The sequence below is a fragment of the Tripterygium wilfordii genome, chromosome 8 (genome assembly GCF_013401445.1).
Source record: "Tripterygium wilfordii isolate XIE 37 chromosome 8, ASM1340144v1, whole genome shotgun sequence".
Taxonomy (NCBI): domain Eukaryota; kingdom Viridiplantae; phylum Streptophyta; class Magnoliopsida; order Celastrales; family Celastraceae; genus Tripterygium; species Tripterygium wilfordii.
This window is the reverse complement of record NC_052239.1, coordinates 9,951,344-9,967,794: the sequence shown is the minus strand read 5'-3', so window position 1 is coordinate 9,967,794 and position 16,451 is coordinate 9,951,344. Positions and strand designations below refer to the sequence as shown.

General features: G+C 37.9%; 3 protein-coding genes and 1 long non-coding RNA gene across 9 annotated transcripts; 2 read left to right on the top strand and 2 right to left on the bottom strand.

The window, feature by feature from the left end:
• Nucleotides 1-356: 356 nt before the first annotated feature.
• LOC120003477 lies at nt 357-3,117 on the bottom strand. Of its 4 annotated transcripts, XR_005469353.1 has the most exons (4): nt 2,781-3,117; nt 1,626-1,731; nt 668-780; nt 357-528 (listed from the first exon to the last, which is right to left on the bottom strand). XR_005469353.1 is itself a non-coding variant. In XM_038852481.1 (3 exons), exons 1-3 carry the CDS (start codon nt 2,966-2,968, stop codon nt 733-735), a joined length of 342 nt encoding a protein of 113 aa, XP_038708409.1. In that variant the 5' UTR covers nt 2,969-3,117; the 3' UTR covers nt 357-732. The 4 variants fall into 4 exon arrangements, 1 of the variants encoding a protein (XP_038708409.1); XR_005469355.1 differs by lacking the exon at nt 1,626-1,731; XM_038852481.1 differs by having other exon boundaries at nt 357-780.
• A 1,436-nt stretch (nt 3,118-4,553) lies between these two features.
• Nucleotides 4,554-7,645, top strand: LOC120003626 (glycine-rich cell wall structural protein 1-like). The gene is made up of 2 exons (XM_038852644.1): nt 4,554-4,970; nt 7,434-7,645. The coding sequence occupies exons 1-2, from the start codon at nt 4,607-4,609 to the stop codon at nt 7,643-7,645; spliced, it is 576 nt and encodes a 191-aa protein (XP_038708572.1). The 5' UTR covers nt 4,554-4,606.
• An 818-nt stretch (nt 7,646-8,463) lies between these two features.
• LOC120004299 lies at nt 8,464-9,802 on the bottom strand. 3 transcript variants are annotated; one of them, XR_005469489.1, is made up of 3 exons: nt 9,470-9,802; nt 8,735-8,933; nt 8,464-8,655 (listed from the first exon to the last, which is right to left on the bottom strand). It is a non-coding gene; the product is annotated as an uncharacterized LOC120004299 (long non-coding RNA). The 3 variants fall into 3 exon arrangements; XR_005469490.1 differs by having other exon boundaries at nt 8,735-8,887; XR_005469491.1 differs by having other exon boundaries at nt 8,735-8,866.
• Nucleotides 9,803-11,921: 2,119 nt separating this feature from the next.
• LOC120004220 (26S proteasome regulatory subunit 4 homolog A) lies at nt 11,922-16,334 on the top strand. The gene is made up of 6 exons (XM_038853488.1): nt 11,922-12,464; nt 12,976-13,221; nt 14,286-14,455; nt 14,524-14,740; nt 15,011-15,151; nt 15,881-16,334. The coding sequence occupies exons 1-6, from the start codon at nt 11,985-11,987 to the stop codon at nt 15,962-15,964; spliced, it is 1,338 nt and encodes a 445-aa protein (XP_038709416.1). The 5' UTR covers nt 11,922-11,984; the 3' UTR covers nt 15,965-16,334.
• The last annotated feature ends 117 nt before the right edge of the window (nt 16,335-16,451 follow it).

The window sequence follows — 16,451 nt, the reverse complement described above, 5'->3', positions numbered from 1 at the left end:
ACACAATTAGAAAGATGTACGTACACATAAAGCTAATATCAAGCATGTTTAGTGGCATGCCACTGTTCAAACTCACGCCAGCCCCAGGAATCATTAGTCCCCTACACCATTCACAAATAACATGATTGCTTTCTCGTGTTGTTTTGAACCTCCGCTGCTCATCCAACACAGGCAAATCCATGGAGCGGCAACGCACGCCGCAGTTAAAAGGTTACACTTTAAGAGACTATGAAACACAGAATCCACATTGACTTTTTTTTGTTGTTAAACGAGTACGATACCATACGAATTTGTTCTTTGCACATTCGATATGACCTAAACTCAAACCGTTAGGCCTGCCAGGAGCACGTACAAAATTTTTCTACTTGACGACAGGGAAAGTTGGGCGAAAACCCAATGCGTCGCCATAAGGGTATTTCTCCTTGTGGGAATCGAACTCAGGGCTTTCTGAGTCCATATGGTTTGGCCCCAAAGAGATTCACCAATTAGACTATCACCCAAGTGATTACATAAGCCACATCGACTCTCCTGAACAAAGTCCATATATGTGTGTTCAATTGCTCATGCTTTGTGCACAACTTAAAACACTTTTCACATAAGCCGCAGCAATGGTCAAAACAAGTAATTCACTGTAATTATCCAAGTATTGGCATGTAAGAAAAAATACCAGCTGGATTTCTCCTTTTGCATGGGACTTTGCTCAGCATGGTGGAGACATACTAATTGGCATCTTCATTCTGCACCCACAACATGATCATCTTTCTTCCATGTATTCTGTACCTGGTGGAGGAAAAAAGAAGACATCATTTCAGTTTAAACTTCAGTGGAACAGGAGCACCAGGTTTGTCATAACAAATCCACAAAGGTTTGGTACCATCTAAAAAGTCCGTAACAAACTGAGCTCTACAATTATTGGGTATCCTAATATCCATTCATCTTTGGCCAATAAGTTTGCTTAAGGTGAAAATTGAAAAGCCAATTCAGTGCAGTCCAAAGGCATATAGATCATAAATAGAAACTAGTAGTAGAGAATGATCTTATTTATATCATGTCATCACATTTCCTCCATACAAGTTTCTTTCTACAATAGTTATGTGAGATAAGTGAGGTCACTCAAGATGTGTTTTGGCCGTTTATGTGGAAAGTCTTTATGATTTAGAGTTTAGGGTTTAGCCCTGCATCCAAAACAAACAAGTAAACATGGTGTATTCAACTTCCAAATTTGGACATATTGGTCAACTCTTTCAAGCATTTTGATCAAGAAAATGAGATGAGAAATGATTGCAAATCATTGTGTGCCTTAGTATAGACATTTTTCACTCATCTTTGTGTAACTGAAACTTAGAATGAAGTCCAAAATATATTGAAACAATCAGGCTATATATCCTTGAATAGAAAATCTGTAATTGCCATACTTAACCAGAAAACAGGACAAAGAAGTCACCAATAGACCACAAGAACAAGATCCATGCTCAAAATGGTGAAAGGCTTCGTAACTCTAACAATTCCCTTACATTTATATAACTTTGAGATCAGTTTTAAAAAAGAGAGACAATCTTCATCTATGCAAATCTTCTTAACAATTCAAAGTGTCATTAACTGATTAAACCAAAGGCAAAGGCAACCTTCTCACTATGATAGTTGAAGGCACTCTCTTTGTCTTCCTCATCCATGTTGAGCAAGACTTGTGCAGCGTAAGTTAATGTCGGCTGGGTTATGTGTGCATCAGTTCTATGAGATGACAATATATCATATTCCGTTCAAAAATAAATTAAAAGAAAATTGAAGAAAAACTTAGCTTCCCATCTTTTTCTTTCTTAACTTATTGTCAGCTGAGTTGAGCTCCAACTAAATTATAGTTTCTTCCAAATGTACTTCATCAGTATACCCAAGTAATCTAAAGAATATCGACATAAACTGGGTAGCAAAAGCTGAAAGGTCTTGTATATACATTAAGCAATATAGAGACATATTGTGTTTTGAAAGTTTCGAGTATTCCACTGATAAATATTTCTAGTTCCCTCATCTTAGCGCATATTTCATCATTTTATGAGACCAGTGTGGATTTGAAAATTTGACACTCACTCACTCTTATGGTTGTCACTTGTATTTGTCCATTGTTCCTTTTGCTTCTTCTAAAGCATCATCCTCTGTAGAAGTTGGGCCCCTGCCTCCTTTAGGCCCCTTATCTTTGTTCACCCTTTCTTGGGATCAAAATATCCCTTAAATGAGAAATATTTTACAACCAAGGCAAATATCCATCTCTTTTCAGTTGCTAAGAATTTCGATCGACTATAATTTGTCAGCAGAAAGAGAAACATCATCTTTCATTATTCACTTTCAACTGAGACAGACATGGAATAACCTCAAAATTCTCTTGATATGCCATATGGTTTTATATTACTCACTGATCAGTAATACTGAAACTTTCTTCCCTACTCCATTCAGAGCACTTCCTTCTCATTTCTTCTAACTATGAATCTCCGGTGCTTCAATACAATCACATCTTATCAACAAACCGGTATAAAATTCACGCCATGGTTCCTAATGGCTAATGCAGCCATTTTATGCCTTTTTCGACTTCAGGATCCAACATAAAGCATTATCTCACAAATTTTTACAGAATTTTTCAAGCCTATCAGTTCATATAACTGCCGCTGACAACTTAAATTTCAAACTAAACCAACTTGAAAACGAAAAATAGAAAACGAAAAACATATTGAATCCAATGCAAACAGAGAAAGTATGCAAACCAAATGGAGAAGTCAGGCAAAGCCAACCTTTCAAGAAATCCGATTGCGCCGCGAGGACGGTGGGAATGGAAAGAGATTTCCTCACCATGTGATGAGACAGCGCGGTATTTCTCCTTAGCTCTAAGAAAGATTTGGAGGAAAGAAATTGAGGGTGAGTGAGAGTTGGGGTTTGGCGGTAGAAGTTTCGTTTCGGTCAAGAGAGTGAACCGAAGCATATATTGTGGAGGACAACTGATGAAGCCATGAATGTAACTTCAAACTTTATAGTAATCTTGTTCTGATCACGAATGGTGACACTATCACTGGTGTTTCTTGTGTAAATGAACCATGAAGAAGAAGAACCATGACAAAGGATCCTCTGGTTATGGAATTCTCGGGGAGAAAGTTCAGAACTCTTGCAGCCTCACAAGCATTTAGGTAACGGGCCCACAGGATCCTGGTTTGGCCCAGGTGTAGGCCTAGTGATGGTTAAGATCCAAGCCCAAATCTCTCAGATCCAAGCTCAAAACTCATGTGGGCTTAAGATGTTTAGGATAAATGCAAGCCCAGAACTTCTCGGATCCAATTCCAAAACTTTATGGGCCTACCGAATCTTGGTTCAAAACTCTCTCAGATCCAAGCCCAAACTAGGATTATATACATGATTATAAACTAGTGATTTTCCTTTAATGAGGTAAGACGGAACCGAATCAATTGTCCATCAGATAGTTGATTAGTAAATTTTGGGTCACATGAAGGATCTCGTAACCCTCATAAACAAGTTGAGACATGCGGAAAGATAATGCAATGTGTCATTCAGACGTGCTGGGTTGAGCAAGATCACATCTCGCAAATTTGCGATAATGGAAAATCCATGGAATTTGAACTCACGACCTTCCACTTATGCTAAGAGTTACTACACTCAAGCTCACCATCTTAGCAAATGACTCATTGTTCACAAGGTCATTTTCTATGAACAAATGTGTGGTTAAGACTTCCAAAAGTTTCACATATTCAAGTGTTTTTTGTCCTTACTATTCCAATTCCAAATGCTAAGATGAACGCATATGATCTCATATGAATCTCATGTCGGATCCACGATTTTACATAGATCATGTGCGTTCATCTCAGCATTTGAGATAGTTGGGACAAAATCCACTAGAATTCTTTACATTTTCGGAAGACTTGAGAAACACACTGGTTGGTGAATAATGAATTTTTTTTTTCCTAGGGTTAGTTAGAGTAACTTATTGCACCTCAACAAATCACCTGACAAAAAATTTATCACCTCCATCAAGATTCCTACATACCAATTGATGCTGCCACCGCATCATCTTCTGTAGATCAAGCTGTCATCCTTTCTCATGCATGAATTCATTCATTGATCCATCACATGTATGTGGGAGCAGATTTACGCAAAACATAAATGACTCAATAGACACAATACAGGGGCACTTATGGAAATCACATGCAGTGTATTTATTACAACGAACAAAAAAAATTAGTTGTTTGAATTTCTTAGCGCATGTGCGTGAGAGATTACATGTTTTAACATTCATTTTGGCGCGTTTTAGTGTTATCTTCGTGCTGAGGTTCCGTCCAAAACTTAACCAGTCCGTGTGCTTTGCAACCGGTATTACATGTAGCCCGTAAATTTACTAGAGGTAGAGTCCGATCAGCCATGCTTTCCGTAAATTCCCTCCTCAAAAAAAAAAAAAGGAGAAGTATTTATTACAGCGAACTGCCCCATCTACCACAACCCTGCCTATAAAGTCAGATCAGATTCATGACACTGAGCAACACCAGAAGGTAGTGTACTAGTGGCAGTGAAATATTCAGGAAGCAGGAGAGAGAGAGAGAGAGAGAGAGAGAGAATGGCGAGGTGGTATTTTATGGTTGTAGTACTGGCTCTTACAATTCTTGATGCAACTGCCAGGAATGCTCCTGGTAAAGCCGGTGCTGGTTTGGATGACCAGAAGAATTTTATTGTATACGGTGGTGTTGGTGGCGTTGCCGGAGTTGGAGGAGCTGGTGTAGGTGGAGGAGTTGGAGGATTGGGTGGAGTTGGTGGATTGGGAGGACTAGGCGGTGGGGGTGGGCTTGGCGGAGTTGGTGGGCTCGGTGGAGGAGTTGGGCTCGGTGGAGGAAGTGGGCTTGGTGGAGGAGGTGGGCTTGGTGGTGGAGTTGGTGGGCTGGGAGGAATTGGTGGTGGTGTAGGCGGTTTGGGAGGAATTGGCGGTGGACTAGGAGGAGGTTGTTCCGATGATACTCTTTCTCAGAAACCTTGATGGATTATCCAATCCCATGGGTCCTTAATGTGTTTGCTTTGTTAAGTTAATGTTCTTCCACCAGTTTGTTTTAAATTTGTCTCGAGTATGATAGTATGTCTACGTTGTTTTTCGTTGTTTTATGTAATCTGGTTACAATGTTTAATTAATAGATAGCTGGTGATCTATCTACCTTTTTAAAAATGTTCCATAACCTACATAAATGTAATGCAAATTATGGCTCAAAATTTATTAATTGTATCAGATTAATTGATCATCTAACTTGTTAGTTTAACTTCCGTAGAACGTTTCATACCAAGAGGATGCCAAAAGACCAAATTTTGACGAAAATGGACGAATTTGTCACACCAATTCATGAATTCAATTTACCACAAAATTTAGCATGTCTATATGACACACATGTTTGGTCTCTTTCTTACTATATCAGCTTGATTTGGCTGACTAAAGAAATGTCCAAATACTCTTGTGAATAAATTGCTAGCTTGTCCTAATTAAGGAGATGAATGCATGCATGCATTTTGTTTGATGAGTCTTGCAAGACTCTTCTTAATTAGAAATTAACAAAAAAAAAAAAAACAATGAGAAGATAAATCGTTGAATGTTATTAACTCCCTTGAAAAAAAGAATTGAACATCTTAAGTTGCAACATATGGATATGGGGCATCAAATTATTGTCCTATACAAATTATGGACTGTTGGATTTTAAAAAAGTAAATCCAATATTCTATCTCTTATGCTCCAAATTGGGTTCTCCCTCTCTAACATATGTTCTCTCTTGCATTAATATACTAGTGTAGTTGGTGTTAAGGGCTGTCGGATTGGCCCAAAAAGAAGTGATCTGTTGTATGGACATTATAAAATCTAAAGTTCCATAATTCGTACATAACAATAATTTGATAAAAATTGTATATAGGAAGACAAATGTGGTGAAAAGAATTAATTAACGGAGATTTAAAAGTAGACAATTTACTAATTTTTGCGTTTACTATATTAATTTTAGTGATAAATGAATTTTTTTTATAATTGAGAAAGACACCATACAATTTTATTTTTTTTTAAATAGGCATTCGATATAGGTTTAAACTCGTGCCGTCAAGATAAATTTGAATCAAAGCTAGGTGCGTAACGACAATAATATTGTTTTTATTATATTAATTTTAATGATAGATGAATTTTTTTTTATAATCGAGAAATACATCATTCAAATTTTTTTTTAAATAGACGTTCGATATGGGTTTAAACTCGTGTCGTCAAGATAAATTTGAATCAAAGCTAGGTACGTAGCAACAATAATATTGTTTTTTTTTGATAAAGAATGACAATAATATTGTTGTTAGTGTAAAACTGTAAATCGGATTCAAAGATTACCAAAAGACATGATCGATCATTGGATACCTTATTAGTTTGATACTCAACCAGCTGGAGCATTAAGACGTCATGAGAGCAATGTGCATGCAGAGAAGGACTTGTCGAGATGAGTGTAATTGGCACCATAAATGCTTTGCTGGAAGAGAATCAGGTCGTGAGCCTTTCAACAGCGAGCGCACTTATGCAATTGGTTGGTCATACAACGTATTTGAAGTTCATACGAGGCATGTATATCTCAGCTTCTCAACCACTTGTCATCACATGTATAGCTTGCTAGGATGTCCTTAACACCAATCAATGCTTTAAAGTTTTAGTTCTGACATCTACATGTATCATCGACTTCATTTATTGGGTCTGGTTTAACCCAGTCCACAAATATGAAAGAGTGTTGAGACATATAATATCACGTCGGTAAGACACAAGTCTTCCGATGGGTATATATGATTAAACCCATCTTCAAACAACTGCATTTTCCTAGGCTTAGTGAGTTGGGTTTAGCTTACTTGTTAAGTTTGGGAGGAACAAATCCGTGGGGGTAATCGGATGTATCTACGGAAATTATAATCTCAAAATGGATAATATAATTGGTTGTTTGGGACGTGGATTTCAGACAAAAACTCTGTTTCTCGCCCTTAACCCCCCTCTGGTCATGATTATGTTGTTTTAATCTTAATTAATTTCCACTTACTCCCATGTAATTAGCATTGAAGACTCAAAATTTTCAGACAACTAATTATACATGTCTCTGCAGTCTGCATTCACTTGCATTTTAACTCCATATTTACTTCCCACAACTGTCCCCTAGCTACCCATCTTTTGGCCTTTAAAAATCAACACTCTTTCACCGTTTCACGTATACTAGGAAAATATTTGAGGGAGAAAGAGCGAGAGAGAGAGAGAGAAATGGGTGGTTGGTGTGTGAATGTTATGGTGGTGCTTGTGTTGGTGACAGTTCATCACACTAATGCGAGGAATGTGCCTACTGGTGCTGGTCTTGATGACAACAAGAACTTCATCACCTATGGTGGAGTAGGGGGTGCTGCAGGAATTAGTGGCACTGGGCTTCCTTTTGCTGGGGTAGGAGGCATTGCTGGGATGACCGGGCCTGGTGGGCTCGGTGGTGGTAGTGGGCTTGGTGGGCTGGGTGGTGGAAGTGGTGGAGTTGGTGGGCTGGGTGGTACTGTTGGTGGCGGTGTTGGTGGTACTGCTGGAGGCGGAGTTGGCGGTGGTGGATCTGGTACACTCCCACTTCCTTGAAGAAGTTCAGGGTCCATCAGTCTTATTATGGTAGTTAATTAATTAGTTGCATGTATTGTTTACGTAGTTTTCTCATGCTCCTTTACGTGTATTTGCTCGCGATTCACGTCGTGATGCATTGTACGTAATCAATAATTATTTTATCTTTAGTTTAGTGTTCATTTTTTTTTTTGAAACGGGAAGGAGATTCGAACCCTAATCACTAAGGTGATACACATCATCTTTACCACTCAAACTAATGACGGGCTCGTGTGTATTATCATTGACGCAAAGTGGAAGCACTACCAGAAACAGCAGATTTAGCCACGGAATATTCCGTCGCTGACCAATGAAATTCCGTCACTAAATCATTTTGCGACGGAATTTGTGATGGAAAATATTCCGTCACAAAAACCCTCGTCGCTAAATTTTGCGACGGAACTTAGCGACGGGATTTAGTGATGGAATGCGCGGCGGAATGTTCGACGGAAATTTTGTGACGGAAACATTTACGACGGAATTGGTGATGAAATATTCCGTCACAAATTAAATTAAAAAAAGTAACGTTTAGTTTTGGCGACGGAATATTCCGTGGCTAATTAGCCACGGAATATTTTGTCACTAATTCGTCTCGTAATTTAGGTGGCAAATTCGCCACGGAATTTTCTGCGGCGAATTAGTGACGGAATATTCTGTCGCAAAACTAATTTAATATTTATTTTTGGAATTTTTTATTTTATTTACAAAATTAATTTAATATTTATTTATATTTAGAATTTTTTGTTATTTTATTTAGATATAATTTGATCATACATTGTAATTAAAATGCATCACAAACATTTGTAATAAAAATATTTATATAAAAATTGTGTTGAAGTCAAATTGTCAAAATATATTACAACAATTAAACTGCAATCTATAATCTAAACCCCGTCAGAATCGTGCTCCTCATCGTCAACGTCATTACATAGCGGTTGCATTCCAAACCGAGCAAAGATTTGCTTGGCTTCTTTCATCTTCTCATAGTCAGCCTGTACAAATATTAACAAATTAATAATGACTTTTATATATAAATTGAGATTTAAATTTAATAAAATTTATATTACTTACATATATTTTAGCCGACCGTGCATCAACAAATTCTCTAGTACCCTTTTTCTTATGGGTACGACGAAAAATCTCGGGCTGAGTAGGATCCCGGCCAAGTGGTCGTATGAACTCTTTGGAGCCAGAACCAGTCCCCTACATGTCCATTGGCGGGACCTGCGAGTTGGATACAGGTGATACAGGGGGCATCTATGTCCCTCAACTTTTTTGCGAAAATAATCCAGTATAAAACAATAAGACAACCGAAAGCAATAACTGTGACACAAAAACCCAATTGTGAAGTCTCTTCTCCTCTACTTCTTAGAACAATAGGTGAACATTACAAAAACAACAGCAACAAATATACAAAAATCAATAACAGCATAATTGAAATTTTATGGATCAAAGAAAGGATGACCAGAAGTAGCCTATTATTTAGCATGAGTTTTCGTAATGGATTGAAGCAGACAAATGGAGAAATGAAGCCTTATAATAAACAAGCACATCTTTATTTCCTTCTAAAACAGAAACCCATGACCAAAACAATAGCCACAAGTAATGAAATAACAAACAACCAAAATACAAAGAAAAAGCGAGAGCTTTGAAAAAAAGGAATTGTCAGATATTGGAATTGTTCAAAAGGTCTAACATTTCACATTGAAAAATTAAACCCAGAAATCTCCAGATATCCCAACACCCCAAAATTCCAACAATCGCAATGAAATGAGAAGAAGAATTAGAAACCAAAAGGGTTCTTACCTTCAATTTGACCACTTCCGCAAAGCAGCTTTCTTTTGTAGATCAAGAACAGGAACTTCAAGTGGGAATCAAAACCATCGAGAGAGAAAAAGGAAACTCAAATTGGGTTGTGGAGGCCGGGTTCCTTTTGGGTAGTGGAGTGCTGATGATGAGATTGTAGAAGGAACATACCATGGAGAAGTGAAAGTGGCCAACTAGGAGAGTCTCTCTCTCTATATATTGTCTTAGCATACAATAGACATAAAAGACGAACAATTGAGAGCTTGAAGCCAGCAAAGCAGAGGTCCAGTATCCGTGACTATTTTGAGTAGACAACTCATATGTCGGTGGCTATTTTGAATAGCCACGGAATTAAATTCTGTGGCTATTCAAATTAGCCACGGAATTTAAATCCGTGGTTAATTTAAATACCCACAGAATTCTCAATTCTGTGGCTAAACATCTATACCTGAATCAGCCTCTCTTTGACATAAAGTCTAGCAAGCCAGTCTGGTTAACAAGATTTGGTGACGGAGTAGCATTTCTGTCACAAATTAGTGACGGAAATGTTATTCCATCGCTAATTTCAATGATATAAAACCTACTTGAGTTGACATAAAGACTGACGGGATATTGATAAACGAGATTTAGCGACGGAAATCATATTCCGTCACTAAACATCCGTACCCGAATCAAACATTTATTTGTCATAAATCTTGGTTAACAAAATTAGTGACGGAATAGCATTTCCGTCACTAAAAATCCGTACTCGAATCAAACATTTATTTGTCATAAATCCTAGTTAACAAAATTAGTGACAATAGCATTTCCGTCACTAAATTAGTGACGGAATATAATTTCTGTCACTAAAGTAGTGATGGAATATAATTTTCGTCACTAACGATCCATACCTAAACCACATCGATAACAGAAAAATACGCTTTAGTGACGGAAAACTATTCCGTCGCTCAGTTAGTGACGGATAGATATTTCCATCACAAATCTGTGACAAAAAGCCGTCGCAAAATCCGTCACAAACTTTGGCGGGATTTGGTGTTTAATTTTGCCACGAAATTAGTGACGGAATATATTCGTCACGGAAATTTCCGTCACTAATGCAGTCGCAGACCTGGTCAACTGCTAAGTTGACTTTTGCGACGGAACTTTGCTGACATTCCGTCACTAATTCCGTCGCAGACCTGGTCATCTGCTAAGTTCATCTTTGTGACGGAACTTTAACTGAAATCCGTCGCTATTTATTAAATTTAGCAACGGAAATTATTCCGTCGCTAAATTCCGTCACAAAATCGCCCCTTTGTTGTAGTGAAGTACGAATCATGGTTTCCTTGGACGTCAACTTACATGAACATTAGTCAAATAAAATGTTATTATCATGGTCGTCCCCATCTCACATATCCATGTCAAATATGTAAATCAATTGATCACCTCGGCCTCTCTTACAGGCTACACCAGCGGGCTATATAGTAGCCCTGTAACTTCTCCTTCCTCTTTCCAACAGTTATGACATCCCCACTGATCGGAGCCTTACAGGCGGACCTCTGGTTCTTAATAACCTAATAGGAGGGTGTCCAATTAGCCCATTTTGATATAAGAAATAATTTTAAAATTTCATAAAAATAACAAGTTACAAGCTATGTAAGATGATAAATCCGGTGATACTTTGTTAATTCCTTTTAGACATTTATATGTCCAATGTATGCTTTCATTTCCCATGATTTTAATAGTCGATTATTCTCATATTCATATATAGTTTTTTGTGAGTTCATAGTAAATTATTCAATGATCTTGGCACACTACGTCATATGTAGATGTAGATGTAGTGAACTATAATCAATGCGACGGTGTCAATGCACAGACACAAGACAGTTAATACATTTTTTAATTTGAATTACAAACTATCTATCTCCATTCTTAATTACCCATGCATTGTAATTAGCACCATTTTATTGATTTTAGTTCACCACATCAACATATGACATGATGTTCCAAAACCATTGAATAATTTCTCTATTCATATATAGTTGGTAGGAGGTTTTTTAGATACTTATTGAATTGAATTGAATTAATCTTATTAACAGAAGTGATAGGGATCTTTATTATTGGGATCCCTATCATCCCAGTGATTGACATGTCACTCTCTTATTCATTCACTAGATTTTGTGAGCCCCTACACTTACATCTATTAAGGGACAAGATGAATTACTGAAAGGCTGGATCCCATTTATTGAGATCCCTAACATTTTTATCTTTCTAAATGTCAAAGCTCATTTCAACTTTTCAAGCCCAAAATACTGGCCTGAGGCTCTTTTGCAATGGGCCCATTTGTCTTGGCCTTTAAGCCCTAAACTCAACTCTCAAATTACTGATCCATTTAAAGCCCAAAGAGCCCAGCCCATCACACAGCCGATGGCCTTCTTCTATATCTACATTACTATATGCACCAGAATTGCCAAGTCTCTACTCTCTATTCTCTCTACATCTCTTCCCCTCACCTTTCGATCTTCAAGCAGCAGATATGGGCCAGGGAACACCGGGAGGTCTAAACCGGCAGGGGGGACTGCCGGGGGATCGGAAATCTGACGATAAGAAGGAGAAGAAATTCAAGCCCGCTGCACCACCGGCTAGGGTGGGCCGGAAGCAGCGGAAGCAGAAGGGTCCCGAGGCGGCATCCAGGCTACCCAATGTGACTCCAGTGACAAAGTGCAAGCTAAGACTGCTGAAACTTGAGAGAATCAAGGACTATTTGTTGATGGAGGAGGAGTTCGTGGCGAATCAGGAGCGGCTCAAGCCCCAGGAAGAAAAGGCCGAAGAGGATAGATCGAAGGTCGATGATCTCAGAGGCTCTCCCATGAGCGTGGGAAATCTGGAGGAGCTTATTGACGAGAATCACGCCATTGTTTCGTCGTCGGTTGGACCGGAGTACTATGTGGGGATCTTGTCCTTTGTTGATAAAGATCAGCTGGAGCCTGGGTGTGCCATATTGATGCACAACAAAGTATGAATTATTCTTTCTTCTCTCGTTTGAATTTGGTATTGTTTAGTCGTTTTATGTTGAAATTTGTTTTTAGTTAGGGTTTGAAATTGCTATTTGTGTTTGTCGTACATAAACTGTTTATACGACGAAATTCAGAAGTAATTTGCGCAACTTTTGCACCAATGAAGGGAAAAGGGAGTGTAGAATATCTACTTGTTGGTTCGGGAGAGTAGTCAATTTGTCAATTGAATAATAGGAAACCATATAGTGTTAGTTGTATCTGATGCTCGAATCTTAGAATGCTTCCACAAGTAGTTGAATTGGAAGTATAATAAGCCTTTTGGAGGGTTTGCTGTCTGATAATTAAGGTTAGTTTCATCAGGGAGTTTCCAGTAAGCGTTGTGTTGCTGTGCAGTATCACATTACGCTAAACCACACATGTTCATTTGAGGGTTAAGCATCTTGGTAGGACCATCATTCTAGGAGATGTAATTTGCTTGATGTTGGTGCTTACGTTTGTGATACTTGGCAGGTTCTATCTGTTGTTGGGCTTCTTCAGGATGAAGTTGATCCAATGGTGTCCGTGATGAAAGTTGAGAAGGCTCCATTGGAATCTTATGCTGATATAGGTGGTTTAGATGCCCAGATACAGGAGATTAAGGAAGCGGTTGAGCTCCCTCTAACTCATCCCGAGCTTTATGAAGACATTGGTATTAAGCCTCCTAAGGGAGTCATACTGTATGGAGAGCCTGGAACAGGCAAGACCTTGCTCGCAAAGGTGTGTTTTATATGTATGTTCTTTATGCAGTGTATTGCTTTTGTATGAATTACTTGGTACCTTATTATTCTTCCCTATCTTGGACTCTCATCCTCTCTATAGTTTTAATGCACTCATATTGTTATATCCATTCTTTATGGTCTATGTAGATGCTAAATGCAATTTATTGATTATTTAGCTGCAAGATGGGAGTTCCCTTGGTTTGATCACATTGCTAGGTTTTGAATTCGTATGATATTTTACTTAACAAGAAACCGGTCTATTTCTTTCTTCTGGGCTTTGCTATATATATAATTTCCTAACTTAATGCCTATCTTCTTGAGTATAACCTCTGGCTGTTGTTTTTTGCATCAGTTTGATATCATATTTTTATCCCTTCCTTCTCCCTCAAAAAAAAGTTTAAAATTACATTGACTAGTAGAATCATATGAACTTCCCGCTGGAACTAATTGCTGAATTGTAAGCTAACTTAATTTGGTCATTATATTAAAGGCATGGCATAGTCCAAACAAAGTATTTTTCTGCTTATGCAACATATGATGTTCTTTATGCTTTTGGAGCATATGCAGAAAATTTCATATCGCGTATGATGTTTATCATGTATTTGCTTCACCTTATTAGCTTCACTTTAAATCATGAAGTATGCTTGTATGTACGGCACCTTGAGCTGTATGCTCAGAGCACTTAAAATATAAAGATTTCTTAGGATACCTTACTTGTGTGTCATTTGTATGTTAAATGAATTGTTTTTTGGAATTTCTATTGTTACACAAGAATGATGGCTTGATGTAATTGTTTCCAAATTTTTTTCAAATTTTGTGTGCTTTGGTAAGTTACCCTTTGATCTTGTATAGAAAATTTTAGATAACCTTTTAAGTCATTTTTTGGTGGATCCCCCTTGAAAAAAATTTCAAAGTAGTATGGATTGTTTGCTTGAAGGCTTACCCTTAGTCTCACCCCCAGTTGTATACGGTAATTTGCTTCGTGTTAGCATGACTTATAATGCTGATGGTGCCGTTACTTGGATTCCTTGTCTTCTTCTGAAGTGATTTTGTTTCTTGCAGGCAGTGGCAAATTCAACATCTGCAACATTTTTGCGTGTTGTTGGTAGTGAATTAATTCAAAAATACTTGGGAGATGGTCCAAAGTTGGTGAGGGAGCTTTTTAGAGTTGCTGATGATCTCTCGCCTTCAATTGTCTTCATCGATGAAATTGATGCTGTCGGTACAAAAAGGTTAGTGACGAGTCTTTTTGGTTAAAAGATGCTATATTTGGACTCTTTTTAATTATTTTGCTGTGCAGATATGATGCTCACTCTGGTGGGGAACGTGAAATTCAGAGGACTATGTTGGAATTACTTAACCAACTAGATGGTTTTGATTCAAGAGGAGATGTCAAAGTGATTCTCGCAACCAACCGAATTGAAAGCCTTGATCCTGCTTTACTCCGGCCTGGTCGTATTGACAGGAAGATTGAGTTTCCACTTCCTGACATTAAAACAAGGAGGCGTATTTTCCAGGTACATTTGGAAAAATTATGCTTTTATGATGATTTTGGAAGAGAATGAAGAGGACGTTTCTTGCCTTTATTCTGAGCATATGTTTCTTATTATTGTGATGGTCATATATTATCTATTCGACTATTCCCCACTCCCCCCCGTTCTTCTCCTTTTCATTTCCCTTTTGTTATATTTAATCTGTTAAATTTGTTAAGCTCATTAACTTTGCCAGACAAAGTTTGTCAATTTGTGACCAAAACACGGAGTAATCTTTGTATGTATGTACTGCAGATACATACATCAAGAATGACCCTGGCTGAGGATGTGAATTTGGAAGAATTTGTCATGACAAAGGACGAGTTTTCTGGAGCTGACATAAAGGCAATATGTACTGAAGCTGGTTTACTAGCTTTAAGAGAGCGACGTATGAAGGTAAGGTCCATGTGTGGATGTTTAGTCTTTGTTGGTGATAAATTTTGCTTGAAGCTTAGATAAAATAAGCTTGTGCATTTAGTTGGTAATTGTCCATACAAAATGAAAACAAGTAACGCTACAGAAGATTGAGATGGATGAAAAGTGCCATTGTTTAGAATGAGTAAGGTGTCAAAAATATCCAAATTGTATTCATGGAAACACAAGGACGGAGGAGATTTACTAATCATGTCTTGATTGAGTCTGTAGAAAAGATCCCACCGGTGGCAGAAGGCTGCCAGTGAAGGTTAGGGGAATTAAGACTCATTCCTTTGAACGCAATGAGAAGATCATTTATCGCCATATGTTGCATTATTACTTTCTAGACAATGCAAAAATCTCTTCTGCTCCTGTCCTCATCCCTTCTGCAGATAAGACTATTGCATGTACATCAGTGTGCCAGCTTAGTGAAATAGAGACATTGATAGGGATAAGGGAAGAATGGGATCAAATGTTCGATGTTGATTCCTGACGAAAATTAAATAGATAGTTTTGAACTATTTTTAGATATAATTTGCCTACATTTGAGATGGTATGGTTCACAGTTTGGATTAATCTTCCTTTGATGCAAGTTGTACATATTTTGATATGCATTTTCCAATGAGTACTGAATTAAGCTGTAGCTGCATTTATTAATGTCTTTGAAGGCTATTGCGGTTTAATTGCTTATTTTGGAATTCTGCTATTTAGGTGACACATGCAGATTTCAAGAAAGCAAAGGAAAAGGTTATGTTCAAGAAGAAAGAAGGGGTGCCAGAAGGACTATATATGTGAAAAATGCTCAATGTGCACTTTGGAATTTCTTTTTATACATTCCTTTCAATCTTGCATCTCAGGATTGCTCATCGTTGTCTTGTGTCTTGACTGCTTTTTCTGGTGGTGTTCTATTACGTGTGTGGAATTCTCTTTTAAGTGCATGCGTAGGGAGATGTTACTACTTTCTCTGCTTACAGGGCACATTTTTCCTGCATTTGCTGCCTTGTTAGAATCATACCAGTTTACTCTGTTGAGAATTCTTCCATGAGTCATTGGGAGGCATAGCATCACAGCCGCATGTTGTTGCCTGTTGATACTTCACATTGTACCATGTTAGTAGCTTTTAAAATTATAAGCTATTTGTCTTCTAGTTTGTATCCGAGCTGCAGCCCTGGAGTCTTCGGCACATCAACTAGGAAAAAGGAAAGGAAAGGGTTAGCCGGTAGCTGCCGTTGTGCCACGATTCTCTTCTGATAGTGATTCTAATTTGTTTTAACTTTCTTGA